The sequence below is a fragment of the Psammomys obesus genome, unplaced genomic scaffold, assembly GCF_907164565.1.
Source record: "Psammomys obesus unplaced genomic scaffold, mPsaObe1.curated_primary_1811, whole genome shotgun sequence".
NCBI classification, from domain to species: Eukaryota; Metazoa; Chordata; class Mammalia; order Rodentia; family Muridae; genus Psammomys; species Psammomys obesus.
This window is the reverse complement of record NW_026596069.1, coordinates 23,093,948-23,121,865: the sequence shown is the minus strand read 5'-3', so window position 1 is coordinate 23,121,865 and position 27,918 is coordinate 23,093,948. Positions and strand designations below refer to the sequence as shown.

General features: G+C 51.4%; 1 protein-coding gene across 1 annotated transcript in view; it reads left to right on the top strand.

Moving 5' to 3' along the window:
- Positions 1–27,559, top strand: part of Cables1 (Cdk5 and Abl enzyme substrate 1) — a 177,772-nt gene extending 150,213 nt beyond the window's left edge. Inside the window, exons 8-13 of the mRNA XM_055625726.1 lie at positions 10,096–10,192; positions 11,064–11,220; positions 11,968–12,071; positions 21,897–22,003; positions 23,375–23,582; positions 26,453–27,559. Of these exons, the coding sequence (XP_055481701.1) occupies positions 10,096–10,192; positions 11,064–11,220; positions 11,968–12,071; positions 21,897–22,003; positions 23,375–23,582; positions 26,453–26,593 (814 nt within the window). The 3' untranslated portion in view covers positions 26,594–27,559. The remainder of the gene's footprint in view (positions 1–10,095; positions 10,193–11,063; positions 11,221–11,967; positions 12,072–21,896; positions 22,004–23,374; positions 23,583–26,452) is intronic.
- The last annotated feature ends 359 nt before the right edge of the window (positions 27,560–27,918 follow it).

The window sequence follows — 27,918 nt, the reverse complement described above, 5'->3', positions numbered from 1 at the left end:
GGGCTCTGGTGAGAGCAGGTGTTCTGTGGAGCCTTTGACCTTACACTTTGTCTTTGGGGACATCTCCAGAGAAATGGAGGAGATGGCCATGAGACAGGCCTTTAAGGGACTGACAAGGTTATCTGACTCGGCCCATGGGACTCTGCCCTTTCTAAATTTCTTTATCAGAGCAACAAGAAACTTGCTAAGCCTAAAGAGGCATAGGGCCCCAAACTACATCCAGCTGCATGTGGTGAACCCCAGCTAGGTCCCTCCTTTTCGCCCCCTAGCCAGATGGTTCACCATCCCTACAGCCTGGGCAGACTTTGGCCTCGCTAGTACAGTGAATGACCCATGCTGTGCACTCAGGCCTGGTGCTGAGATCTCTCAGCTTCTCCTACCTCTGCCTAGGCCCCACTGGTGTCCCCTGGCTTTCATCAGAGTTGGCTGTCTGAACGTCTCCAAATAGATCAAGGGTTAAACGGTGCCATGGTCCCATCTTGCAGATCAACATGCTTTCCCTTTGGTTGTACCCTGCTCCCGACTAAAGCAAGGGCCTTTTGGGTGGAACCCAGCATAGTTAGAAGAAAGCAGTTTCCCAGGGTCAGCGCTGTGGAGAGGGACCACTTCATCCTGGGGTGAGGTGAAGTCCCTGCCCTGGCCCTCTTTCCATCACCCATCTCAGTCATGCCCTCCGGTCCTTCCTTCCTTCTCAGCCCTGTAGAGGCCAACACGACAGCTCTGGCTAAGTACATGCATTAGGAAGGTCGTATTGGCCTGCTCGGATTGAAGACGGCTGTGGGCTATGCCCATTCTTTCCAAATTACCCGGGTGTGAGGCTACCAAGGGTGGGTCACGCCTCACCCAGCAGCGTAGATGCGCAGTGGACTTCCGAGGACACGGAAGCCCCTCTAACATGAAGCCGCTGCTCCTTCTCCAGTGGCCCTGCCGTCACTTGTAAAGGATGTTTGATGTGGTGGCTAATTCCAGCAATGCCAGTGAGCTCAACAGAGGCAGCGTCTTCAGCTCAAACGAGGCTCTGAGAGCTCGCAGGGCCACAGAGACATCAAGTTGGTTGTCACCCGTTCACCTCCCAGTTCCTTCCTGTTCTGGCAATACGAGTTTACATGGAGCTCAAGTCCCTAAAGAGATTAGCCACAAAAGGGCTCCAAAGACGATGAGAACAAGGAGCCCACTCCTGCATTACACCCCCTCAGGCACATCCCAGTCCTTAGCCATCTTGACAACCCATGTCAGTGGGCGCCTGAGGCCAGGCAAGGGGTTGGAAAGGAGCTGGCCGCCAGGCAGGTCCCATTGATTGCAGTGTACTTATCTTTATCAGTGGCCATAATGTCCACATCAGGGAAATAGTGAGATGGCGTGGAGCCCCTGCCAGGCCATGGTGACACCCGAATACATCAGCGGCAGGTCATTTCCTGTCCAGTCACAGGTAGGTTCCGCCTGGCTCTCAGTGAGTCAGCCACCACTTGTGGTCTCAGCTTCAGATATTTTTTTATTGATTTTTTTTTTCTTCTCAGTGGTACATGTGTGTTAAAGCAAGTTTAGAAAATGCATAAAGTCAAAATTAGTAAGCCAAACTTCCTCAACAAAGCTGGTGTGAACATTTTGGTCCATTTTCTTCCAATCTTTCTTTTTCCTTCTATTGCTTTCACTCCTACAGGACACACAGAAGTGGGTTTAATTTTTGTTTGTTTGTTTTCCGGACCTTGCCCTCCACAGCGTGCTGGTGGAGCACAGTAATAGCCCATCCTTGCCCCTCTAACTTTAACATCAAACTTCCTCATTGCTGTGAGCACCATTCCCAAGGGTAAACCAGCAGCTCATCCTTCAGCGAGCAGTTTCCAAGGCCATTATCCACATTTGTCATTGCCTTCCCTTCTAGTGGATCTGTGGTTAGATTTGGAGACTCGGCATAGAAAGACTGGAGAGCACCTTCCTGCACTCCTCCCCAGGGACCCCTGTGCCTGTACCTGAGAGTCCTCTCACCCTCCAGCCCCTAATCTGCACCCCTTAAGCTTTGGTGCCCCAAGCATAGGACCAGGAGTGAGGCATCTGGTGCTGCAAAGGATGTGTGGAGTTAGAAATAAAAATGGAAGACAGGGTCCAAACTAGCATGGCCTAGGAGAAAGGCTCAGGGTCCAGAGAAGGCAAAGACGAGGTGATAGGATGTTAGAATAATGCAAATTTGACCTTTAACTATTCGCTAAGGTCAGTCCCAAGCCAGGAAACCGAGAGAGAGAGACTCAGTTCCTCCAATGTCTGTCTCCTCTCACACCCTCTGGCCTTTTGCTTAGACGAGGCCAGAGCTCTGGCTTGTGCTTGGGGCTGGCTCACTCACACGAGAGGCTAAATGGGTGTAAGGTGGCTGACCTCCACTTCTAACACTGCATCCGTTAGAAAGATACACTCCAGCTCCAGACTGCCAGTCGGAGCACAGTACACCAGTACCTGAGACTGTAGGCGGTATGGTAAGGGCATACCCCAGCTTCGGCACTTCTGCACAAGGGTTTCTGAAATCCAGACATTGGCAGGTGATTCTGTCTCAGTATCTGAATGGAAGGCAGTAAGGATGACCCACTGCTAATCTGCTATTTGGAGGTCTTGTGAAATCAAAGGAGCTAGGTGATTCTGGTAAAACCAGAACCCTGTGCTACACTGGATAGGTGCAGACCCATTTGTATGACAGTCCTTAATTGGTAGCCACTGGGGTCACTTTCTGCAAACACAGGCGAGTGCAAGGTGTCTTTAGGGGTGTGTTCCTGAGTGGTCAGCAGCTTCCACGTGGTGTTTGGCTTTTGGCATGAGGCAGTCAGATGAGGTCATCTGCTTGGGCCCACTTCCTGATCACTGATTATTTTGTGACACAGAACAAATTCTATTCTTAGAGAGCTTTCAAGCCGAAGTGCACCCTGCCTGGTCTGGGGCCTGTTCCCTTCCTCCCCGCCCACTCGCCCCAGAGACATCCCTTTTCGTTGTGGAAAATTACACATTCACAAACTGTGTTTCTTTCCTCGCACCGAGCATATTCCCACACAGCGGCTAATTCTGGAATGATCTCACTGGCGAGCCATGTCATTATCTGGCTGTTTATAAGAGCTGCCTTTCGACAAAGGTTTTGGTGTAAGCTAAGGCCCGGTCATTGTCTGCGGGTCGCCCTTCTGGGGAGGGCTTAGCCATGAAGTGCTGAGTCTGAGGAGCCAAGACTTCTCAGCTAAAAGCTGCCTTTGATTTCCCCCCCCCCCCCCCCCCCCCGCCAGCTGTGGCCTTGTTTGTTGACTTTGAACTTTGGTGGTGTCACTCTGCCTCCGTGCAAGCAAGTGAAACATCCAGGATGTCCACTGCGCTTGAAGGAGCAGTGTGAGCTCCATCACTGTGACGAATACCAGAAGCAGTGAACTTACGAAAGGAGAAAGGTTGTTTTCATTTATGGTTTTAGAAGTTTCAGCCTGGGACTGGGGGCTAGTTCATGCGAGCATGAAGACCGGAGTTGGATCCTGGCACTCGCGTGAAGAAGCCGGGAGCCTTGTACATATTTGTAGCTGTTGCTGGGGAGGGAGGGACAGGCGGGGCCCTGGGGCTCCCTCACCAGTGAGCCTAGCTTACCAGGAAAGCTCCAGGCCTGTGAGACACAGGTGGACAGTTCCCAGGGAACAACACACCAAAGTTGTCCTATGGTTTCTACATAAAAATACATGTGTCCACACGGACATTTCCAGTCCATGTTTCGCTCACACGTGGTGAGTGAAGGTCACCCACGTGCTGGAGCTGAGGCATGGACCTCATGGCTGGCAAAAAAAAAAAAAAAAAAAAAGGGATGTGTTCTCAATATCCCCTTCTGGAGCCCACTTCCTGACAGAAGGGGCTCTGGCACCCCTCAGTGGGGGGCCAGCCCCTAGCACGTGGCCTTTGGGGGACATTCTAGACTGTAACTATAGCAGGCTACAAATGGGACGGCTTAACCGCATGTCCAGCCTGGGGTTCCCGTGGTGTGCAATCTCCTAATTAAGACTCGTTCACAAGTGCTATTTCCTCTCCTAATCCAGTTTTCAGAGCTCTGCTTTCTCCCAGTCTCTGTTCTTTTTGAAGGGTCTAGAAGCCCTGTTAATATTTAATTAGCTCTTAAATTATTCACACATCCAAGTGTTGGAGCCATTGTTGTCTCTTAAAGAGCAAGTGCCGGGCGGTGCTCCCCACAGGCTCTGTGAGCCTGGACTTCAGGCACGTCACCACAGTTAGAGGTCAGGACAGCCCATCTGAGGGGCAGAAAGCCTTGGGAAGTAGCTAATTGGAGCCCATGCATTTCCCCATCTACTTCCCTGGTGTAAGTATGCGATTGTATATATTTTAAAATGATTACCCTGTGTGGGTGTGTGTATGATATGGGGTGTACATGTGTGGAGGTCAGAGGGTCGCTGTGGAGGCGACTCTGTCCTACCTTTCCTACCGTGTGTTCTGGGGGTCACACTGACCTGGTTTGCGTAGCAAGCGCCTTTACACAATGGCTCTCAATTATACTTTTTAGAGCAAATACTGGTTCATTGATTTTTGCCTCCCAGGGAAAGGACCCTGAACTTTTAGCTGACAGAGAGTCCTGTTTCCCCACCAAGATCAATTCTGTGCATTAATGATAACCAGCTGAGCCTTTTTTCTTTTTTTTTTAAATAAAAACTAATTAATTTATTTGTTTATTACAGTTTACCCACTTTGTATCCCAGCTGTAGCCCTCTCCCTCGTCCCCTCCCAATCTCACCCTCTGTCGTCTTTTCCTATGCCCCTCCCCCAGTCCAGTGATAGGGGAGGTCCTTCTCCCCTTCCATCTGACCCTAGTCTACGAGCTGAGCCTTTTAGAGAAGATGGACTTGGGAGTTGGCCATGCAATGGTTAATGGGCAGTAGATAACCTTTGAGACCGAGACAATCGAGGCTGACAAGAGGACTCAACAGCAGTGACCATGATGTTTGCTTACGCTGTAGCTGCTGAGGCTAGGACAGGGTTCCCCGGGCTCGCTGCTGTAGGCTCACAGCACTGTGGCCCAGCACTGTGAGGGATACTGCAGCCCCCTGATGAGCCAGCTTGTTTTCTTGGGGATGTAACTGTTCTGGGGCTGTCTCCCCCAAACATGCTTTCATATTCCCATTGTAATCTGCTCTCTTCTTGCCTCAGCCCCTTCCCTGTCCCCTCTCCAGCCCCACCCATCTCCCCCTGCTGATTGGTTCAAATGCTGCTCTTTGCCCTGCATTTGCAAACTGTTTTATCTTCGGAGACTGAAATTGGGATGAGCTGGGAAGTCACTCTTAAGCTGCCATGTCAAATTAGAACCTGAAGTTGCCCAAGGTGCTTCACCCATGCATTAGCTCTGGCTCCTGGGAAAGTAAGATGTTCTACAATTTAAACAATTGTTGTCCCTGGGCCGAAGTACCACATTCAAGCCTAGTATGTGTAATTCTGGAATACAACAAGCAGCGCCCAAACTCCCACCCCACCCCACCCCCGGCCTTCTTTAAGACAGGGGCTCCTATACAGGCTGCGATGGCCTGCAGCTCAGAGACCAAACTACCTCTGCCTCCAAGTGCTGGGATTAAAGGCATAAGCCACCATGCTTTCTGCCTCTTTGATTTTTTTAAAATAGGTGGAGTCTAAGTAAATTCATATTTGAACCCTAAATATATATATATCTGGGATTAAAAGAAGATTCTCTAGGCTTTTCAAAAAAAAAAAAAAAAAAGCCCAGCTTGAATCTGCTTGTAACAGCTTCAGCCATTGATTGCTCCATATCGTCTCAAATACTTGGAATTTAAGGCCGGCATGTGACTCCATGAATATTCTTCATAACCGTGCTGTAAGATTTTAGAACAGTGATCTTAGAAACTATTGAGACTGTACCCTCACTTCCCTGGAACTTCTGCTTAATTATTTTTAAAGATCCTTTTTTTGGTGCATCTGTGCAACCAACTTCTAGTTCCTTTCTGCAGGTACCTCCGGCCTTTCCGGCTTCTGAGACAGCAGCCGTCAGCGCCAGGGTTCCATTGCTTTTTCTGTACTCAGAAATAATGCCAAGGCAGTTATCTGTAATATTAGGGAGCCTTTGTGAAATTACTGCTATTATGTCCGTCAAGTATGGCTCCAAAAGGGCAATTTCCTGCAGTTCATGCTAATATCAGGTTTCAGTGACATTTATCGGAGCACTTAGCAGGAAAAACCCAACCCAGAGAAGATGGTCAGTGTCCTTGTGTTTTCAGATCCCGACTCTATAGCTACCCATAAATTCAGAAAAGGAAACAGGTCCTTGGGCTGAGGATATAACTAAGTTGTTAGAATACTCACCTAATATACACAAAGAGCCTGGGTGCGATCCATAGTATCACAGAAACTAGGCATGCTGGGTACATGCCCTTAACCCCAGCACTTATGAGGTGGAAACAGAAGGACCAGAAGTTCAAGATTGTCCTCTGCTACCTACTGAGTTCAAGGCTAGCTGGAGTTACAGAAAATCAGATCTTTTTTTTTTTTTTTTTAAAGTTCAGTGTTCATCAGAAATGTCATAGGCTTTGTTTCCTGTGATAGGACTATCCAGGCACATATGTGTATATGTATGTGTTCTTAACTCATTCCTTCCAAGAACCAAGTCCAGTTGCAGTGATAGCATGAGAGAATGCTTGGAAACGTGTATCCCAACCATTACAAGTCTCCTATGGTCTAGAGTGGCTGCCATCTTGGGTCCCACGTTAGCGAAGACAGATACAAGTGTAACAGCCACACTTGCAAAGATTCAGTTCTTTCCATATTCCCTCCTCCCTCTTGCCACCCCCACACAAGGCTGTTGAGAAACTCACATTTCTCCATACCCTTCCTTTCCAGGCACCAGTACTATATGAAGAAAGGTGCAGGGCTGCGGCTCTCGAACTGTGGGCCACATAAAATACATCCTCCATGTCAGACACTTTCATGACAGTCCATAACAGTAGCAAAGTACAGTTATGAGGCAGCAGTGGGCCATGTCTGTGGTTGGCGCTCGCCACAACATGAGGAACTGTAGTAAAAGGTCATGGCGTTAGGGCCTAGGGGACCCTGTGGTTCCTAGGACCTGGGGGCCACACACCGGTCATTGCTCACTGGTGAGCTCTGGCACTGCCAACGCCCATTACCCAAGCCCTGTGACCTGCGCACATGCAAGCTGTGAATTCTGACGCTTGGTCAGAGGGTACTGATAGTGTGTCAAGCAGGGGGACCCCATGGGTATCATTTATCTCCCTCTGAGGGTCACCCCACTGCGCTCACTGCTCCCCCTGCCCCTTGGATACCTAGTATAGTTTCCACGGTGAGCTGTGGCCTAACAGGTGAACATCCGAGGCTGCAGAGAGCAAATGGCCATACTGCTTTGGGGAAGAAAACGGCGAGACCAGAGCCACATTTTTAAAATGATTTTATTTTTATTAATTACAGTTTATGAGCTCCACATTATTAAATGCATTGTGTGTGGCCGGTATGGTTTGGTCACGGAGGTTCCCAATGAAGTTAGCTTTCTTAGCCAGCTCATGCTACAGGTGCTCAGTTGTCACATGCAACCAGTGACCACTCTGTGGTACATACAGGTGGAGAAAGTCCAGCCTGGGGGTGGAGTTCTGATGGATGACACGGGACCATCCTGAACATAGTTACCCAAGGCACAGCTGAAGGGTCTTCCTTATATAGTACTCACTCGGCTTGGCCCTGGCCATGGCACAGTGAATATTCCATTAGACGGTATACTGACACAGAAAGCCAGGATGGAAATGCTGATACTAGCAAGTCACATGAATTGGTATAGGTGGATCCCTATGGGGAGGCAAGGTGGAACCTAACCTAACCTCTGTCTCTTATGGGCCCAAGTGTCCCTGGGGCCTTGGACAACTTCCTGGATCCATGAATCTCTGGTTCTCTACACAGGGTTTGTGGCTCAACCCATGGGAGGGATTCTGTATGAAGTGCATGTTTTTGTTATAGCTTCATTTCCCTGTGGAAACCCCGGGAAGGGCTCTGAGGAGAGACATGGCCAGACATGGTTCTGTCAGTTGTGCTGTACATACTTAACTGCCTGGAGTGAGGACTAGTAAGTCTGAGTGACAGCCAAAGGCAGTTTGATGGGAATCACGTGGCCCCATGAGACAGCTGGAGCACTCAGAAAATGCCTCTATACCTGTCAGATATCGTGCAAATGGAGCATGGAGTGAAACTCCTCATCCAGGCCCCGTGAACACAGGCTGGCTTTGGTAGTCGTCATTCCCCTAGGTCTTGCCCACAGAAGATGATCTCTCCCTTTCTATCACGCCAGCCTTCAAGTCTTTACCAGGTTCGCATGTTGCACCCCAATTAGTGCCACGGTGTGCCGGCCTCCAGCTTTGGTTGCTCAATCTTTTGAGAATCCCTGTGGGTAGGTTGTATAACAGGCAGATCAGTGGGGTGACATTTCTCTGGGATTGGCTAGTTCCCAGGAAGTCAGTGGCCTCTGTGGGCCCTGCTTTCTCTATCTCTCTACCATGTTGGGTCTTCCCAGCAGCAGGCTCAAAGTCAGCAGAGCATCCTTGGAAAACCACATGTATAATCCTAGACAGCCCAGCCCTCAAGGAAAGTGGCCTCCATCAGAGAGCACGTCGGAGAAGGACCTAGATACATGTTAAAGCGGTTCCCTTGTTTAGAACATTCTCGAGGCTCTCACTGGATGAACTGTACCTCCTTGGTACAGGTCTGGGTCTTGCTCCGAACCCGGGAGGCAGGTACGATGTTGGGAGTTATGTATGCAGTGTCTTCAGGAAGTGTTGGCTTATGGAGGGGAGGAGGAGGTGCCCATAAACTGAACGTTCTGAGACTTGTTTGCTTTTGTCCTACGTGACTTTGATATCATTTTGAGCTTTGTGAACCATGTCCTGTCAAGAAAAACGGCTTCAAAAATCTAGTGCTCCTGGGTGTGCTGATTTTGACGACTGTTCGGAAGCAGACTGCATCCTCGGCTGGCCCATAGCTCAGAGCAGTGCCCAGCTCTGCCGGACATGCCAGCTCTTCCTGGGTTGAAAGTGGCACACCTTCCTTCCTCTCCCCACTCATCACTCCCAGCCCTTTCTCTCTCTTTTTCTAGATGACCTTTGACCCTCCCATATCACTTTCTCTTGCTGAGGTTCTGAGTCTCTACCCAGGTCTAAAATGGTCTTCACTAGCAAGCATCGTGTACCAGAGGCAGGAGCTGGAAGGCAGGATCCAAACACGGCTGCAGTACAGAACCTGGGGTGTCACAGAAAGGCCTGGAGGCCCCGTTCCATCCCACACTCACTAATACAGGGTGCCTGGACATAGGAGCCAGGCTGTAGCAGGTGGTCAGAATGGCACTGGGTGACTCGCCCTTTGATTGACACAGTGAGCAGCGCTGCCCGAATCGCAGGCTGCCCATATGCGTCTCCAGGGTGCATCCACGAGTTAGGAAGAGCATTAAATACAAAACCGTTCTCCGCAACCTACCATCTTGGTGGCCTTGACAAGCCTCAACTTCCTCCCCTGTGAAATGGGTCAGTGGTAATATTTGCCCACAGCACTATTTTAAAGAACCCAAGCCCTGCTGGTGAAAGGCTTTAGAAATTGTTAGAAATTGTGGCGAGCCGCTGGAACGCTCATTGTTGGTGAGAGACACACTGCCGAGGTGGCTGGCCCACTACCGTGGCATTGATCCTTTCATTACCAGCAAGCACCTGGCAGCTGCCAAAGATACTGATTTGTCCTACCTGATGAAGAGTGACGAGGAGAGGTGATCTGAGAAACCTCAAAAAGAAGCCGGCACTAGCTCCCACGAGACCCACTGTCCCCAGCACTCAGGAAAGGACCCTGGCTGTGTCTGAAGACACAGAGGCCATGCTGGGGATATGGGTAACCAAGGGCTTCCAAACCCTGCCTTACGGTTCTGTTTGTTTGGCTTCGACAAGCTCCTGAGGAGAGGCGAATGATCACACACACACACACACACACACACCATGTCATTTCATCCGTGTGACTGTGCCTTGTGTCTCACGCAGTAAGTGTCATTCTTTGGGAAACACACAAGAGCATTTTCTCTTGGCTTCCCCTTCCCAGGGACCTGAAGTTGGATGGAGGGAGACAGTCAGCTGGGGCCATGAGCCTGAAGGAGATCATTGGCCTCGAAGGAGTGGAGCTGGGTGCTGACGGGAAGGTAAGGAAGGAGTGGAGCTGGGTGCTGACGGGAAGGTAAGGTCTCCAGTGTCCGAGACTCTACAGATAGTGCTCGGCCCAGCGTGCGAAGGCAGCGAGCCAGACTTACTCACGAGGCCAGGATAAGGTTGGCGCAGATTCTCGGTGCATTGTGCCATCGCACCAGTGTGCAGACAGACAGAAGCCACTGAGCCAATAACAATAGGAACATGGCAGGAGCCCCCGAAGTATGTGCGTTTCTCTGCCTACGGCTGTTTGTGTGATACTCACACACTCCAGGATGGTTTGTGTATCTGTGAACTGGACCTTCCAGTACTGGGTATAAGTAGTCTCCATAAAACCTCCAAAAGCCTGTAGGGAAACTGTCCCAAACTAGCATGCCTAGAGGGGAGTTCCCCTGGCCTCCCAGGGCGTCGGTCACGATTCCTAGTTCAGGCTGTGTGGGGAGCGCACCAGGTGCTTCCCGGGGCAGGTGAAGAGAAGTACGCTCGCACCCTGCCTTTGGAATATAAGCTGCCGAGCGTCATGTACCTCATGCGTGACTCCACGTTCTAGCACGTTCTGAGGCAGTGCCTTGTTGCCTGGCACGTGGGCATTTTGCCACCTACCAGGAATAGTTAAACCAAATGGGATCAGTTAAACCTTGCACAGCCTAGAGTCTGTTCAGGTGAGGGTTGGCTGTAGAAGCAGCACAAATCTGGCACAAGTGAAGACCAAACAAGTTGCATTCTTCAAATCCCATTACATTCAAGAACTGGGTGTTTTTTAAAGAAAGCAAACCTGATCTTAGAGTAGCGACAAGGCACGTCCAGAATGCAAACCGAGCCTCCCCTGGGCATAATCACCGCTCTGTTTTTCTTCCTCCCCTTCAGACGGTGTCTTACACGCAGTTTCTTCTACCCACAAATGCCTTTGGAACCCGGAGAAACACCATAGACTCCACCTCTTCCTTCTCCCAGTTCCGGAGCCTGAGCCACCGCAGCCTCTCCATGGGCCGGGCTGGCAGCACCCAGGGGAGCCTTGATGCAGGTAATGGTGGCTCAGAGGGCCCTGTGGCCCGTGGGAGGGGCTGCCTCAGCCTCCAGTGCAGATGGGGTCTCCGGTTGTGTCAGTTAGAGGACAGGGTCTTCAGGTGAGGTTGGGTGGGGGAACATGATCTCAGGCCACTTAGGTGCTCGCTCGCTCTCTCTCTCTCTCTCTCTCTCTCACACACACACACACACACACACACACACACACACACACACACTCTAAATTCCAAGTGAAGTTAATGCTCCCTAACTCAGCCCATCCCTGTCCTAATGCCCCCACCATCTGCCAAAGCTGCCCTGTGTCTGTGTTCACTGGTGGCTACCATGGTTGGAATGTGGTTCACACACAGTGGGCCATCTGGCATTTACCCAGGTCGTGGCCCTGAGTGATACAATTCGGTTTAGCGATTTTCTCTGCAAGCTTAGAGAACAGGCCACTGTAGGCCTGTGTTAGTGACCTACACGAGTTCCAACAGGTTCTGTGTTCTTCCAAGTCAGGGAAACAAAACCATAATTTGCTAACACAGAAAAAAGTCAGAATGGTCAGAACCTGCCAATCTTCTTGTAAGTGTGTGGACACACCTCACTGCCATGCAGAGATGACCCCTGAAAGTCAGACTTTGAGGTGATTCTGAGGTAATGGTTGTGACGCCACCTTCGCCTTAATAACTGTCCTAGCATCTTCCCAGCAGCCTCAGCCTCAAGAGTCCAGGGCCCCTAATTATCATTTTGCTTTGATGTTCAGGAAGCGACCTGGGAGACTTTATGGACTATGACCCAAATCTCCTGGATGACCCCCAGTGGCCTTGTGGCAAGCATAAGCGAGTTCTGACCTTCCCTTCATACATGGTAAGTAGTGGCCGAGGCTGGCTCGATGGCTGGTTTGTTAGTGCCCAAAGCCTCCCGAAATGGCCCCGGGTAACTCAGTGGATAGCTGGCACATTTCACTGAGTTCTCTAGTGAGGGTTACAGGATTCTGGCTAGCTGTCCTGGGAATGCCACTGTTAGAGAGGCCAAGAAGGCAGGTCCAGGGGACATGAAGACTACCCGCTCAGTTTTAGATCCCCTCACTTCTGAGTGTGCACCTCACGAGGCTCCACTAGGGAAGGACCTGACCTTTCCCTGGGAGCACCAAGTTCAAGTTTAGCTGTGTGTGGATCACCTCAGTGACTGTTGTGTGCACTCCAAACCAACAGCTGGCACCGCAGAGCTGCCACGGGAAAGAAAAAGTAGAACAGAGGTGTTGCATGCGAGCGCTTTCCCTGCTGAGTGTTTCACGGCTCTTCCTGGCTTCCCCCTCTGGAATTGGGATTATGCCTCCTGCCTGTTCACCTTCCCTATTGTGAGAGGCTTTGACAGAGGCTTCCTCGGGGATCTGTCCTAACTGCTGGGGAGCAGGAAAGCCTGCTGTGCTGACCTGTCACACACCATCCAGCAGAGAGAATGTCTGCCCACGTGCTCAGCCCCTCTATGCCTTCTGTATCACGTGGGACCGCAGGGCGAGGCTGCCATGCACCTCCTCCGGGTCACCCCACCTCTGTCTCAGAGGCCCCACCCTCAGCACTGAGCCACCAGGCAGAGCAACTCCAGGTACTCAACGGGTACCAAATCTGCACTTGGAGCCGAGACACACAGGAGCACTGGGGCCTTTGCCGATTCCTTTCAGCACCCGTGGTCCAGAGTCCTGCTGAGGCACATTACCCATGAGATAGGTGACTTTCCCATTTAATTTCAAATGACCCTTGCCCTCACTTCCTATACTTATCCTTCGAACCATGGTTGCATATACGGATTGTTGTGTTTGGATTTTTTTTTTTTTTGGTGGGGGTGGGGTCAGTTCACCACATTCCATGACCTGTCCACCCTGCAGGAAACAAAATCAAGAGTCATTCATCTTCCCCAGACTCCAGCACTTAAATTGCCCAGTAAGCGGCAAAAGCCCTTGTGTTAAGGAGCTGCTGAGAAGCCGCCATTCACATGAGAACGTGTAGTTTTGGGGTGGGTCCTGCTTCATCTATGAATGTCCACGCTGTTAACTAACTTGGGCAGGAAACTGTGGCTCCGAATCCCAGTGAGACCTTTGGCTGTCGACAGGAAGTGGGGTACCAGGAGGTGGGGTGCCGAGCCCCCAGCTCACTGACTTTGGCCGGCCGTTCCTAAATAGCCTGTACCTATGCAGTGGGACCTGAGCAGGGTGTGAGGACCAGGCTTTGAGCAGAAGGTTAACGGGAACTAGAGGTCTGAGACCGTATGAAAGTGTGCTGCTTGTGGCTGACGGTGGGTCCGGCAGGGATCCTCCTATGGAGATGCTGAGTCTGGTGACGACACTGACCTCCCTTTGACAAGCCTGGCAGGTGTCAGATCCCGTTTGTCCCCAGAGATTATCTCTTCGTGAGCTGCGAAGTTCTGGGCCTCCTCCCCTGTGTTCTCAAGTGGGCCATTTTCTCAGGTGCTCACACTGGGCTGTGCAGGCTTTACAGGCTGCATTGCTCCTTCGCTGCATTTCCTAGTTCAGGCCAGAAGCGTCTCTCCTTGCATTCTGGCCCGAGGCATTGGTACTTTTGATGAAAGACAGGACACCCATTCCTTTGTGTTCTCACTTAAATTATTGACCGTACGTGTGACAAACAGCTTCAGGCCAGCCTCTCCAGCTCAAAGGAGCCTATGGGTTACAGGGGATTTGCAGTGGCCGTGTAGGAACTGGAGTGCGGGGCTCCTTATTTTCGCCTGACTTTTGTATGATGGAGAGCAAATCTAGAATTGGCTCATTCAGCAAATTTAGTAGCTACCCTACTGCGCGCTGGGCTGGCTGCTGGGTAGAGATGTCATCCTGGAGTCGACAAGGCAGGTCGGAGAGGCGGGCTCCCATGTGAGAAGGCAAGGGTGTGTGCAGGAAGTGGGGTGAGACCATAGAGCGGCGACCCTGCATCTGTAATAGGCTGGTGACTCCCGAGAGGGCCAGTAAGAGTTGGAGTTACTGAGCTGGAGTGACTGGCAGGCTGCTGAGGGGCCCTCCGCAGGAGCCTGAGGCACAGGAGGAGGAATGGAAAGCTCCCTCACTCTGCAGCCACCATCAGGGAATGTCAGCTCTGTGGGGCTGGGCTCTGCTGCCAGCTGGCCCCAGCACTTCCTGTGACCACTTGGCCTGTAGATCCTGTAGCCTCAGCTTTGTCTCGTCAGGCCACAGTTCTGGCTGAAGCACCTTGGTGGAGAACCCAAGCCTGAGACCCTGGGCCTTTTGTCCAGCCTGGTGTTTGGGGGCGTGCCATGGAATTTCAAGCTCCATTACAGCCATTTTAAGCATGCAGCCTCATGGTTCTGTCACCATCCTTTGACATCAACGTGGATCTGGTCCCTTTCTCTAGCTCCCCATCACTAAGGCCACCGCTGCTCTGACCTCCGGACCTGCACTTAGCTGTTTACCTACCCTGGAGGCTTGTGTAAATGATATTATAGGCTAGAGACTTTCTTTGATCCACATTTCACAGAACTTGGCGGTACTGAGATTCAGCCACAGGCTTGTATTTGATTGCTGAACAGTGTTGGATAAACACAATTTATCTATTCTCCAGTTGTCTCTGCTGTGAGGCTATCATGAAAACTGCTGCTGTCAGCATTCCTGCACGTGGCTTTGTGTGACCAGATGTTTCCTTTTCTTCTTGGATGAGTACCTAGGGGCTGGTCATTTAGTATTACCCATCCAGGCTGTGCGCTCTCGATGCCGTTGTTCTTAGTGAAATCTCAAAGAGCCATGGCCAGCATCCACTGGAGGGGTCTACAGGCGAGGTGCCTCTGTTTAAGGTGGCCTTGCACTCTTGCTACATCTGTATTTTTTAATTGTTGACCCAGCAGGTCATTCCCACCCTCATCCATCATGAAAAGGCCAAGGCTAGCTGTTGAACTTGAAAGCTCTGGGCCAGGTATGGAGGCCAGGATGTAACCGCACCTGTGGCTCAGCCTGCAGGTGTCTAGGAGGCCACAGACCTTGGAAGCGCGTCATAGAAAGTGGCCACAGACCCTGGGAGAAAGCACATCAAGCTGCCTGGCTGCGTGCAGGGTCTTGGAGGATATTAGCTAACGCACAGCCACAGAGGACAGGTTTCCTGTGCTCTGCACTGCCTGGTGTATAATTAAGTTTCATAGCGGTTCTTTATCATTAGCACCTGGCAGCTCGAATTGGTAGTGGTTTTCATTGTTACCTTGTTTTTCCCCCCTCCCTGTATGGGTGTGGGAGGCAATTACGAAGAGAATGTGAGAAAGAACAGTCAACAAAATTAACCCTCTGTGCCTGTGTGAATGGGTCTGTGGGTCCTTTTTCTTTTTTCTCATACTGCTCTGTCGTGAGAAAGAAAACCGACAGACATTCTTGATGTCTATAGAGACCCACATCTCAACAACACCTGTTGGATGGGCCTCTGGTAGTTGTCTTCTTCCACCTAGTAGCCGATTCCAAGTCCTCTGGCAAGCCCACACAGCACCCTGTCACCCCTAAATTGTAGAAATGTATCTTAGAATTCAGTTTTCCAGGACGCTCTCAAATGCTGAACAATGGGAAGAAGAGAGCTCAGGAGAAAGGTTCATTCGACCTGCCCTGCATGGTGGCTGGACCCTGCCCCTGCCTGTAGATACAGCTTCATTATCATTGCTCGTTTTCATCAGGAATTTATTGGTGGCTTAGGGCTCACCTGATGGACGACTGTCCAAGGTGTGAAGCATCTGCTGTCCATCAGATGTCGACAGTGTCCCCAAGGCACGGTGACCCGTAGCATGCCAGCCCCACGTGTCAGTGATAACGGCACACTGCTTCTTCCTTCAAGGTGCCTGTGTTTGGAATCCACGGGGTAGAAACAGCACCAAAGGCAGACCCTGGGTTGCTCAGGCCTTCGGCCCATCCCCATGGTTTCCTTACTATTCGCTGTTGTCCTCAGAAAGAGGATTAAGTGCTTGGAACAGCTGAAATGCCCATCTGCTGCTGGTTAGACAGAGTCAGTCTCCAGCCACCCCCTGCTTAATTACCTGACTGTTCACAACATCTGCTCCCCGCTGTCCTGCTGGACTAAAGAGCGCTCCTGGCCGAGGGCAGGTGCAGTAGAAGCAGAACTGAGCTCACGGGGCTAGAAGACATTAGCAGAGCGGGCAGCCTGCCTCCCCTTGTCGGGAGCTGCTGAGAGGATGCTCAGAAGTGGCCAGAACTCCACCAGCAACCTGCTCGCTCTAAGCACCCAGAGCTTCTCCAGGATCATTATTGAGGCGAGTGGCTCCCTCCCTTTGCCGCTTCGTGCCCAGGGGCCTGCTCTTCGCAGCATCACAAGCGGGTGCTGTAAGCTGAAAGCCAAGGTCAGCCCCTTGGAGGCCTGTCCTTCACAAGTCAAGGTAGAATAATTATAAAGAGCTCTGTGGCCCAGTGTCTACAACACACACTGGGCACTTAGGCCTAAATAACCAAGTTGTAGGTGTTCATCTTTTCAGGGTCCTTTTTAGTGCTCACTCTCTCCCCTCCCTTCTTCTCTCCCTCTCTCTCCTTCTCTCTTCCCCCTTCCCTCCCCTTTCCCTCTTCACTTCCTCCTGGCAGGCAGGCATGGCCAGGCTTCTTTGTGAATCACGTCACTGTGGACATTGTCTTTTGGGTGGGCTCCTTCAGCTGGCCCTCCTGTCTTCCCCTCTGCACAGCCGAGTACACACAGCTCCCTGTAGCCAGAAAGCCGAAAACAAGTGCACCCAGTGGCCTTACTTTGGGTGCATGATCAGAAATGCAAGTGCTGAGGCCCAGAGCTGTCCATCGATCCTGCAGCTCAGCCCTGTGGCCTGGCTGTAATGCAGAGTCTGCAGCCCCGGAAGAAGCCACACCCTGTTCAGTGAGCACCTTGATCTATAGTAACGTACCCAGCAAACCCAGCACCGCGAGTCTATAGCTGGTGCAGTTAGACCGGCAGGTGTGCTTTCGGTGTCCACATTGGGTTTCATTTCTTCTCCTCCTGTCAGAAGGGGTGGTTGGCAGGGCTGTGAGCCCTGTGCCTGCTGCTGTGCCTCCCAATGCTCTCTGGCTATCTGCCCTCAGTGCGAGAACAGTGGTCTCTCAGGTGGCGGGGGGGGGGCAGCCCCAAGGGTTGTCATACAGTCCCTCGAGAGAAGGTGGCGTCAAGTTGTCAGGGCTCACGGTAGCTCGGAAGACAGTGAAGGCTTCATCTGTCTGACACCTGCTGGGGTAGAGGGTGGCCCTTCTGCATCCTGGAGGGTTCAGAGGCAGATGGCCATTCCAGGGGCTGCCCAGGCAGCTGAGTGAGCAGAAGCCAAGAGCAGCCCTCCAGGCCTCCCTCGGGCATCAACACAAACCAGGCGTCTGGTAGAGATGCCAGAGGAGGGAGCTGAGGCCCAAGGATTTGAAAGTGTGCACCAGGCTACCCAGATGCTGTGTGGCAGAGCCGGGTGTAAAACCAGAGCTCTGGCTGAGACTGCCTGAGAAGCAGGGGCAACAGAAAGACCAGAAACAGAGCCTCCACAAGAGGGGAAGGAGGTGCCTGTGAAGCCCCCTCGGGCAAGGGTAAGGCTGACTCTGGGGAGGCTGGATTGGCACTGGGGCAGGGAGAGCCGAGCACTCTGCCTGGGGAACAGACAGGGTCAGAGTTTAGCAAGGCCACAAAGGAGCGGCACTACTGTGGCCAGGGCTATGTCCCCCAGAGAGACACTGTGACCTCCTGTGACCTTAGCTTATGTGTCTGATCTACAACAGGCGGGTGCTCTACAGATGCATATGAGGTAAGGCGAGGTTTGTGGGAAACAAGGTTGGGTCCTAATCTAATGTGATTGTGTCTGTAGAAGGAGACAAGAGACGGCAGAGGTCGGAGTGAAGCGTCTGTCAGGCTTGAGAGGGGCAGGGAAGGTTGTAGAGGCAGCGTAACAAAGCACTCTGTTACCATGAGCCCAGCCTGCTGATTTTCAGTCTTAGGCTTCCGGCTTGCCGTGGTCAGAGCTACCCAGACTGTAGGAGCATGTTACAGCAGGCCAGGAAACCAAAGCAGCCACTTCCTGTCCTCAGCCAGCCTCACACAGAATGGCTTACCACCATCTTCCCGTCATGTCCTCAAGACTTTTCACTACCTCCAAATCCAGCCTGTCTACCTCAGGATAGACTGGGGCAGACAAGCCTCACTGTGGGCTGTTGCAACCTGCAGCTGTCCAGGTTCACTGACACCTTCAGAGCCCCTAAAACAGTCATCCGCTAGGATACAGGCCACTGGGCCCACCTGGCCTGTGGCCATCTCACACTTCCTGTGAGTAGTTCCTTCCTCGGTGCTCCCTCTGCCACTCGCCCTGGAGCACTTGGCCTGGAGCACTACCTACCACTTGGCAGTCAGATACTAAGGCTGTGAAGAGAGGCTGCCAATCAAATGAGAGGTAGCATCTACGGCCTTTCTGAAGCTGGATTTCTGGTTTGAATAGTGGCTATTACTGGGCTTTGACAGAAAGGTGGTATTTGCAGAGGATCCCACACATACCTCAAAATGTATTATCTAACATAGGCAAGACCCCCGGTGGGCAGCTTGGTGCCAGCAGAACTCGAGGCTAAGGCAGGAAAATTGTAGGTTTAGGGCCAGGCTGGGCTGCATAGTGAGACTCAGGGGACAAGTGAAGTCCAAATGCCAGGCTGGGGCCAAGTTTTCTGTTCAGTGCTGGGAACAGTCACAAGGACACGGGCCTACAGCTAGAAACAAGCACACAGTAGGTCGGGAGTGGTACAGAGTGTCACTTGTGCCTGCAGGAGGCATCCCTGTGACCTTGAGAGCTTTGTCATCCAGGTAGTTGGAACGTCTACCAAGGACTGTGCTGAGGGTCTCACATCACCTCACATCACGCCCAGCTTCCACTCACCTTGCTACCAGAACAGGGTGCCCAAGTTCCTCACCCCAAGAGCACGGGTCATGTGTGTCAGTGACAGCTCACCACAAAGCTCGGCACCCTGTCCAGCTGGGGTTATGGTTCTGCTGCTAAAGCACTTGCCTTGCAAGCCTGAAGACCTGAATGCGATCCCTGGGACTCAGGTGAAAAAGGCTGGGTGTGGTAACTCACTTGTAATTCCAGCTCTGAGGAGGTGGGAGACACTGGATGTCTCCCCGAAGTTCCCTGGTTGGTTAGCCAGGCCAGTGAAGGACCCTGTCCCAAAGAGGTGGATCGAGTTCCTAAGGACTACACTTGAAGTTGTCCTCTGTTCTTCATGTGCTTGTACACACACCACACACACACACCTTCAAAGAGTGTGCATACATGTGTGTGTGTGTGGTTACATGGGATCTAACCAGAGAATAATTAAGAACACCCAACAGAATAAGAATGCTCTCCAAGCCATCTAGGGAGCCTTACCTGTGGGATCAGGATGCTAGCTTCTGATCAGCCACCAGGGCTAGCCCCCACTTCCAACAGGTAGCTACCATACTGCTCTTGCAAAGGTCTACACCTACAGAACAAACATCCAAAGCTAGTGAGCTAGAGCTTCTCAACCGCTCTTGGTAGCAGAAATAACAGAAGCACCACCTTTTCTCCAGGGTTACTCTCTTTGTACACAGCATCCAATAAGGAGAACAAAAAAAAAGTATTTCTCACCCTAGCTGCAAGAGAGTCAGGCATTGTAACTGCTGGTCTCCTGGCCTTTATTATAGAGTAAAGCTTCCCAGAAGGAAAGAGTGTTTATGGAAGGTTAGTCACAGGAAAAGCCACTTGAGCATCAGGGAACTTAGCTGGATGAGCCCCAAGACACAGCATCAGAGAGTAAATTGGAAGTGAATATTAGTTGGCACGGATAATTTGATGTGCAAGTATCTGGGCTTCTAGACCAGAGGCTGAGTGGCTTTGGCTTTGTTGCTTCGACTTGCTCGCTGGCTCTGCCCATATCTACACCTCTTTGTGACAGCCTCCTGAATAGGGAGCTACTCGCAGCTTTTCCTAGGCTGATTAGGGGAGAACGGCCTGAAAGACGGTGTGTAAGCACAGCCGAGAGCACCAAAGCGAGAGGCCTGGATCTCACTGCTGGCCTCCCTGTAGCTTGGTAGTTGTCTCCACCACCCTCAGTTTCCTCACCTGTAAGTTGAGGTTTGTGTGGGAAGTGTTGGGCGTACTTTGCTATAGCCCACATCTGGTCAGCTGCCATGGTTCCTGCAGGGAAGGACCTGCGTCTCCCATCGCCCCAAATGTTTGGACAGACCTGTTGGAAAAATCAAATGCTCAGTTGAATTGTATGTCCTGGCTTGGAGTTACTCATCTGATTTCTCATCTCCCCAAATGTCACAAAGTTGTGAACCTGGTTTAACAGAATCGGGCTAATATTGCTACAGTTAGTGTTAATACTCCAGAGAAAGAAAATGCTATTAAGATCCCTTTGAACGGGGCTCTATGTGGCTTTCAGCTGCCACCCGGCACCGTTCATGTGCCTATTCTAAACCCGTAAGCTGGGGTGCAGCGCAGTGGTACAGTACTTGCCAGGCACACCCAGGGCTCTGGGTTTGCTTCTTAGCACCACCAAATCTAAAGATCCATTAAGAATAACCCCAAGCCAAGGGTCCAGAGAAGCCTGCCAACGCTAGCTAGGGTTACTAGGGAAATGTTGCCTGGGTTCTGTTGGTCATCCCTGGGGCTGGTTGACCTCACATCCCAAGGGATAAGAGCGGCTTCCTATGGAAGCCAGTCACCTGCCGAAGGGGACTTCGGTTGTCATCCGGAAGAGCGCCCTCAGCAGGTGCCCTTCTGAGATAAGCTGAGACTAAATGCTGTGACCGAGCAAAATACTGATTCAGTGTTAACTGCTCAGAGTGCCGGGAAAGGAAAGCTAAAACATCCCCAAAGGACTCAAAGGAAGCAGTCTTCAGGGACAGGCAGAGTTTAAACAAGGGACTGTTACTAACAGTCACTGTTAAATGCCTGTGATGGAATGTCATTCTGCCTCTGAAGGAAATGCATGTACAAGCTACCATGCAGCTGAACCTGGGAGCATTAACACTGAACAAAAGCTGTAATGGAGAAGCAAGCACAGAATTCTACTCCGTGAGACCAAAGTTAGCTGGGGCTGGTGAAAGGGCTGAGTAGGTGAGGACGCCTACCACCGAGCCTGACAAGCAGGGCTTGCTTTCCTGAACGCGTGTGGTAGGAGAGAATCATCTCCCACGAGATACCTTCTGACAACCTCCCCCATAATTGCAACATGGCAAAGCAATCATGTACATGTGTGCACAGACATGAATACATGTTTTAGAAGGTATCTTGACGTGGTACTAACATATGTAATCCCAGTATGAGGAATACTGAGTTCAAGGCCAGTCTGAATACCTAGAGCCTTGTTTCAAAAATAAACAAACTATTTAAACAGCAGCTAGAATTTGTTGCACCCCTATAATATGCAGGGAACTATACAGAGCACCTCTCACGGTTCTCAAAATAGCCATGAAAGGTAGGATCTGGGATGTTGGGGTCTCCCAAAGGCAGGCCACTGAGTAGCTGGGGGTGGATTTGAACCCAGAACTCCAGATCTAAATCCCACACCTTCGAATCCTGCCCAGTACGGACAACATGCTGAGACGCTCGGCCTGAAGGTCCACTGGCCACTTCCGATGATTGTCTTTTGTCTCCTGCTGCATGGGCCTAGCTTGTACATGGCTGCAGTGATGTTTCTTCCTGCCTCTGTTCCAGACCACGGTGATAGACTACGTGAAGCCCTCGGACCTCAAGAAGGACATGAACGAAACCTTCAAGGAGAAGTTTCCGCACATTAAGCTAACTCTCAGCAAAATCAGGAGGTAGGGAGGCACACACCGCCCTGGCCTTTCCTCCAGGCCTCTCCAGCACACACTGAGCTCATGCCTGGTGTCACAGTTCTTCTTGTTCCCTGGGAAAGGAACACAGTCACGCTCACTAGACATTCTTCCACTGCTGCCTGACTTGTGCCTGGATGTCGTGGCAGAGCCCCAGGCCTCAGGCTAAGCTGACCCCGCAGCTGACACAGCTCTTGTGGAGATGCTTTCAGTGAGAAAAATCATTTCATGCCGTCTGCCTGCAGCTTGCCGGCTCAGTAAAACTGAGGTTATAAAAAACTGAGAGGACGGGTCTGGGCGTGAGCTCAGTTGGTAGAGTGCTTGCCTTTCATGCCAAGCCCTGGGTTCAAACTCCCTCACTATACAACCCAGGGGTGGTTACATGGTCCTGTGGTCCCAGCGCTTGGGAGACAGAGGCAGAAATTTGAGGTCAGCCTAGGATACATGAGTCATGTCTTAAAAAAAAAAAAAAAAAAAAAAGTCAAACCAGAATGAGAAGCATTCAAGTGCCAGCTTTCTGGGATGCAGGCAAAACAAAAGTGCATGGAACTGGTACCTTCAGGCACAGGCTGACTCCACCTACCCAGACATGACTTCAAGGACCCAAACAGCCAAAACAGAGAGACAGGCCCAGATTTCCCAGATAGACGATTGGCTGGATGTGTGGTGACCACGTCTGCCAGCCACTCACCCTGCCAAGCTGGAGATGACTTGTTTTGTTGTGGTTTTGTTTTGTTTTGCGGTGCCCCCAGCGTCGCCGGCGTGTGGTAACTGCTGCTGAGATGCGGGGTGTGTGCAGGGTTCACCCTGCTGTGTACGCTAACACAGGTTTCATTCTGGCGTGTTCCAAACCGAAGAAGAGTTAAGTATCCGTGCCGAGTCTGTTTAAGGCATCTTTTGAAAGGACATCTTTTGAAAGTGGCCTTGCTTCAGCCAGATCTGACTTAACAAGGGTAATCAATAATTTGCAGAGCTTAGACCGAGTACCGGATAGAGTTCTAAAATAAGCAGGGATCCCTTTTTCTTTTTTTCCACTGTGAGGAGCCCCGCCCCTCTTTTCTTGGGGACTCAGACATGAACTGTGTTCTGTGGCAGCCTTCTATGTCCTATTCTTTGGAGCCCTGCCTGCCCGTCACCCCTGGAGTGGTGACGTGGGCCATGCTGTGTCTTTGTCAGTAGACCCACAGAGAGGCCAGAGCCCCATCGACGGGCTCTGCTCCCACATCTACTATAGATTAATCCCGGCCCGAACCCCTGTGGGAATGAAACAGAGAAGATGCTTTCCAGATGGTGTCATTGTCTTCTTTCGGGTCCCCTAAGCTCGCTCAGGACTCTCTGCTTCCTGTCTTTCCCTAGTCTGAAGAGAGAGATGCGGAAGCTTGCTCAGGAGGACTGTGGCTTCGAGGAGCCCACGGTGGCCATGGCTTTTGTCTACTTCGAGAAGCTCGCCCTCAGGGGGAAGCTGAACAAGCAGAACCGGAAGCTCTGTGCGGGAGCGTGTGTGCTGCTAGCAGCCAAGGTCGGAAGTGACCTCAAAAAGCATGAAGTCAAGCATCTAATCGATGTAAGTGGGCTGTGCCTGGATGGCTGTGGGGAGGGGCGGGCGCTCCGTCCAAGGGTCCCCTGGCAGGCAGATGGACCTTGACAGCTAATAGAGATAAAGGCTGTAAAAGTATTTGTAGAAGAAATGGATGACCTAACCGGACAAGACTAAAGAGCCAGCGTTGGGTCATGAACTAGAGGTCTTTCCCAGGGAGCATTAGGGATGAAGTTATTCTCATAGCCAGAGAAGCCATGGTAACCACAAAGCTTGTCAGCAGCGGGACCTCAGAACACCCACCAGAAATGTGGGCTTCAGTGGGGTTGTGTCAGCTTTCTTCTAAAGGCAAGCCCCACCAAAGCAAGGAAACCCTGATGGCCTAGGCTGATTTATGAATACCTGTTTTAACTTACAGTATATAGGCAGGCCTTGTGGCATAGACCCATAAACTCGGCTGCTTTGGAGGCGAAGGCAGAAGGACTGAAGTTCAAAGCCAGCCAAGGCATCCCAAACTAAGAGAGTCGGGGAAGGCTGTGGCGCAGTGGTACAGTGAAACCCCAGTACACAAATGTATACATGTGCGTGAAATGTAGTATATAACTAAAAAAAAGACAACAGGCCAGGAGCCAACTGCTATTGAAAAACGTGTTATTACCCACAGTTCCCAAGAGGACATGCCGTGCACAATATGGTGGCTGATTTCTCATAGCTGTAAGAGCTGGCCAGTTCAAGGTCACCGGCTTTTCACCCTGGCTTACATGTGCCCTTTTCTGACTCTGGTCTCCTTTGAGCTCTCCAGGACACCCATCTCAGCCGCATATGATTACGCCCAGGGGCCTTACTCCTAACTGTACTACCCCAGGGCCACGCGTGCATACACTCAGAATCCCGAGGGGGGGAAGGAGAGGGAAGGATTTGAGAAAGGGGTGCACACCAGGCAGGTGCCGGCTCAGGAATGGCCAGGTTGAAGAATGCCAGTCAGTGCTGGGCTGCCCCACCAGTGGACAGTGGCCTCCTTAGAGTGAGAGATGGAGGTGGTGTGAGAGGCAGAATTCTTCATCATTAGCTTGTGTCTTAAAAGCATTCTCATAGCTGAGGAGTGGGCTAGCTCCAGGAGAGGCAGCGACAGCAAAGAGTACAGAACAGACGTCCGTACGATGTCCCGGGCCTGTATGCCTGACTGCCCCATTGTGTCTAGTGATGAACGAGACTAAAGTAGGTGTTGAGCACATTTTTAAAGAAAGAACATTATTTATGCCCGTGCTTTACTAATTTTCAGAAATGGTCTAGTGTGTGCTGTAGCTACGTGAGCATGGAAGCGATCATGGGGTGCCAGATCCACACTAAGAATCAATAGGGTTATAGGGTTGTGCCTATTTACCAGGCTTCTCCTGGTCTGTTGCCCAGTACCCACAGCCCCAAATACCGCACAGAAAAGTCCCCAGATAAGCAATCTGTACATTTTAGGTTGTGTACCATCTAAGAACTGTGGTGAAAACTAACCCTGCCCCAGTGGTCCCTGTGTTCTTGGGAGTCACCTTGCTACCAGCACCTATCAGTCACCTCACCGGCTACTGGCTGGCCCAGCACCACAGTTCTGCTGTCCGATTCATTCCTGCACCACGATTCTGCACCAGCTCACAAAGCTGTGGGGCTAGGCAGCTTTCATTGCAGTGTTAGTTGTTGTTGATCTGGTTTTCTTTGTTTGTTGTTGTTGAGACAGTGTTTCTCCATCCTTGGCGTCCTAGACTGGCTTTGTAGGCTAGGCTGGCCTCTAACTCACAGAGATCTGCTTGCCTCTGCCTCCTGAGTGCTGGGATTACAGGCATGTGCCACCACGCCCGGCTTAGTTGTCACTGATTTTATTGTGCACAATTTATAAGTCAAACTTTACTCTAATTATACTCTCATTACATATCTAAAGGATATGATACTATGGTTTCAGGGATCTATGTGAGGGTCCCCAGATAAAGTGGGAAATACCTATCTATCTGTCTATCTCTCTCTCTCTCTCTGTCTCTCTCTCAATGCTGAGCTAAAGCATCCTCAGTAGTAGTACTGATGCACATTTGATCAGACTTCAGTACTGAGCCACACAGCAGACGCTGACAGTATCAACACAGAACACAACAGTTAACACGGCTGCGGTCTGAGAGCAGCCACTACCCTGAGATCCCTCCCCCTTAACCTCAGTGCTGTCAGTCACCACTCTGCTCGCCTGGTGCTTCATCAGCCAGAAGCTGAGCGTAAGCAGAGACACCGAGTGCTCCAGCAAATGGGGGACTTTTGTCTCCCCACTGTTCCTCTTTTGTTTCTGATCCCAGAAACCTGTATTGTTGGGTGGACAGGTGAGGAGCCATTGGCCACTCAGCTGTTTAGATGTGGGACAGCCTCATGGGGGACTTAAGTGAGAGGACACGAGTGAGAGGAAAAGGCTGAATCACAAATCCTCACCTTGTGCCATCAGATTGCTGTACAGTGATGCTTGCTGGCCAGTGTGATCTGACCTCCAAGCCTGACTCATTTATAATGGGAGCAATCAGCATCCCAGCTAGAGCTGGGCGATGGTGGCGCACATCTGTAATCCCAGCACTCAGTAGGCAGAGGCAGGCAGATCTCTGTGAGTTAGAGGCCAGCCTGGTCTACAGAACGAGTTTTAGGACTTTGGACTCTGCCCAGCTTTGGACATCCTGGCCTTCAGAACCTCTACTTTTTTAAAGTCACCCAGGCTCCAGTATTCTGTTACAGCGACGGAGAGCAGATGCATCAGTGATAAATGCATCAGTGATAAACACCCACAAGCTTAATAGAAAAGTTACACTTGGGGGGAAAAAAACCCACCAGAAACTTAAGTTTTTAAATGCAAAACTAAAATGGTTCTGTTGAATTTGCAGAAACTGGAAGAGAAGTTCCGACTGAACAGGCGGGAACTGATTGCCTTTGAATTCCCAGTGTTAGTGGCCTTGGAATTTGCACTTCACCTGCCAGAGCACGAAATCATGCCCCACTATAGACGGTTGATCCAGAGCTCCTAGCACAGGCCCCAAGAGGGCCAAGGACTGCGTCCTCTTGAGTGTGGTGGAGCCACCCTTTCTCCCGGAGACAGAGAGCCGAGAGCCGAGCAGGCTTACCTACCCAGAACTTGCTGGGGAGCCTGGGGCTGGTGGAGAGGAGGCGTGTGCTGGGGTGACTGGGCCCAACAGTTCCCCACGGAGACCGGCTGGGCCCGGCTTTTCCTCCCGGGCCTGCGCAGAGCATGAAGCAGGCCTCAGGGCCTTCACTGCGGACCGAGGGGACAAGTGTTTGGGATTCGGGGAAGCCACTTCAAGTTCCCTCTCCCTGTGTCAAGAGCGTGCCAATCTATTTTTATATCTGCCATCGGAAGTGCACTTTCCCTGGGGCACAGGAGCGAGGGTGTGCAAGTGTCTGAGGGACACAGTTACACTTGACCCCAACGCCAATCTGGAGAGCAGACTCGGAATGACTTCTGGGTACCAATGACTCAGGTGCAGCTCGCCAGCTCTGCTTTCTGGGAACTTACCTGCTACTCGCTGGCCAGCGGTGGCGATTCTCGGTGTGGGGAGAGTCTCTGCAGCGTGCTGTGCCCTGAACTTCTGCCGGCACACTTCTGTTGACCCCTCCAGCTCTTGCCTGTGGAGACGGGAAGGCTGAACTCCATAGCGTATGTCCCCGTGCTCTATGTTAGAGTGCATAGCAGGCGCGTTTACTGTGCTAAATACATATACACGTGTTTTTTTATGAAAGTCTGGTGGGGGTGAGGTGCATGATTGGTGTCTTGTGGCATTTGCAGCCGGGACAAGCTACTACATTTCGAGCTGTGGGTGAACTGATAGTACAAAATTGTGACCTGTCCTGACACTCTCCCCAACCTCCTGTCCTGAAGCATTAACCATGCTGTCGCCCGGTAGTTAGGCAGGTGTAACCTTACTGAAGAACGCTTGCTGTCATGGAAAAAAATTAAAATATTTTGTTGTTTTATATATACACAATGTGTGTGTGACCATGGAAGACTCGGTCTCCTCTACAGCCAGTTTCCCTGCCTCCATCCCACCTCAGAGCCCACGGGTGCTGGGGAGCCCCAGACTGAGAACCCCTGAACGACCTGGACAAAGAAGGGAGGAGGAAGCAAGCGTCCACCGCTTTTAGCTATTTATTTCAGAAGCGTCCCAGTTCCACACAATGGAGTTTTGTTTCTTGAGGCAGGGTCTCACCCTGTAGCCCAGGTAATTCCTTCTGCCTCAGCCTCCCAGTCGCTGGCGCCGCCCTCCTGCATCCTGCAAGGTAGGAAACTCCAGCCGCAGCTGCTGTGCGAACACGGAGACTTCCGGGCTTTTCAGCA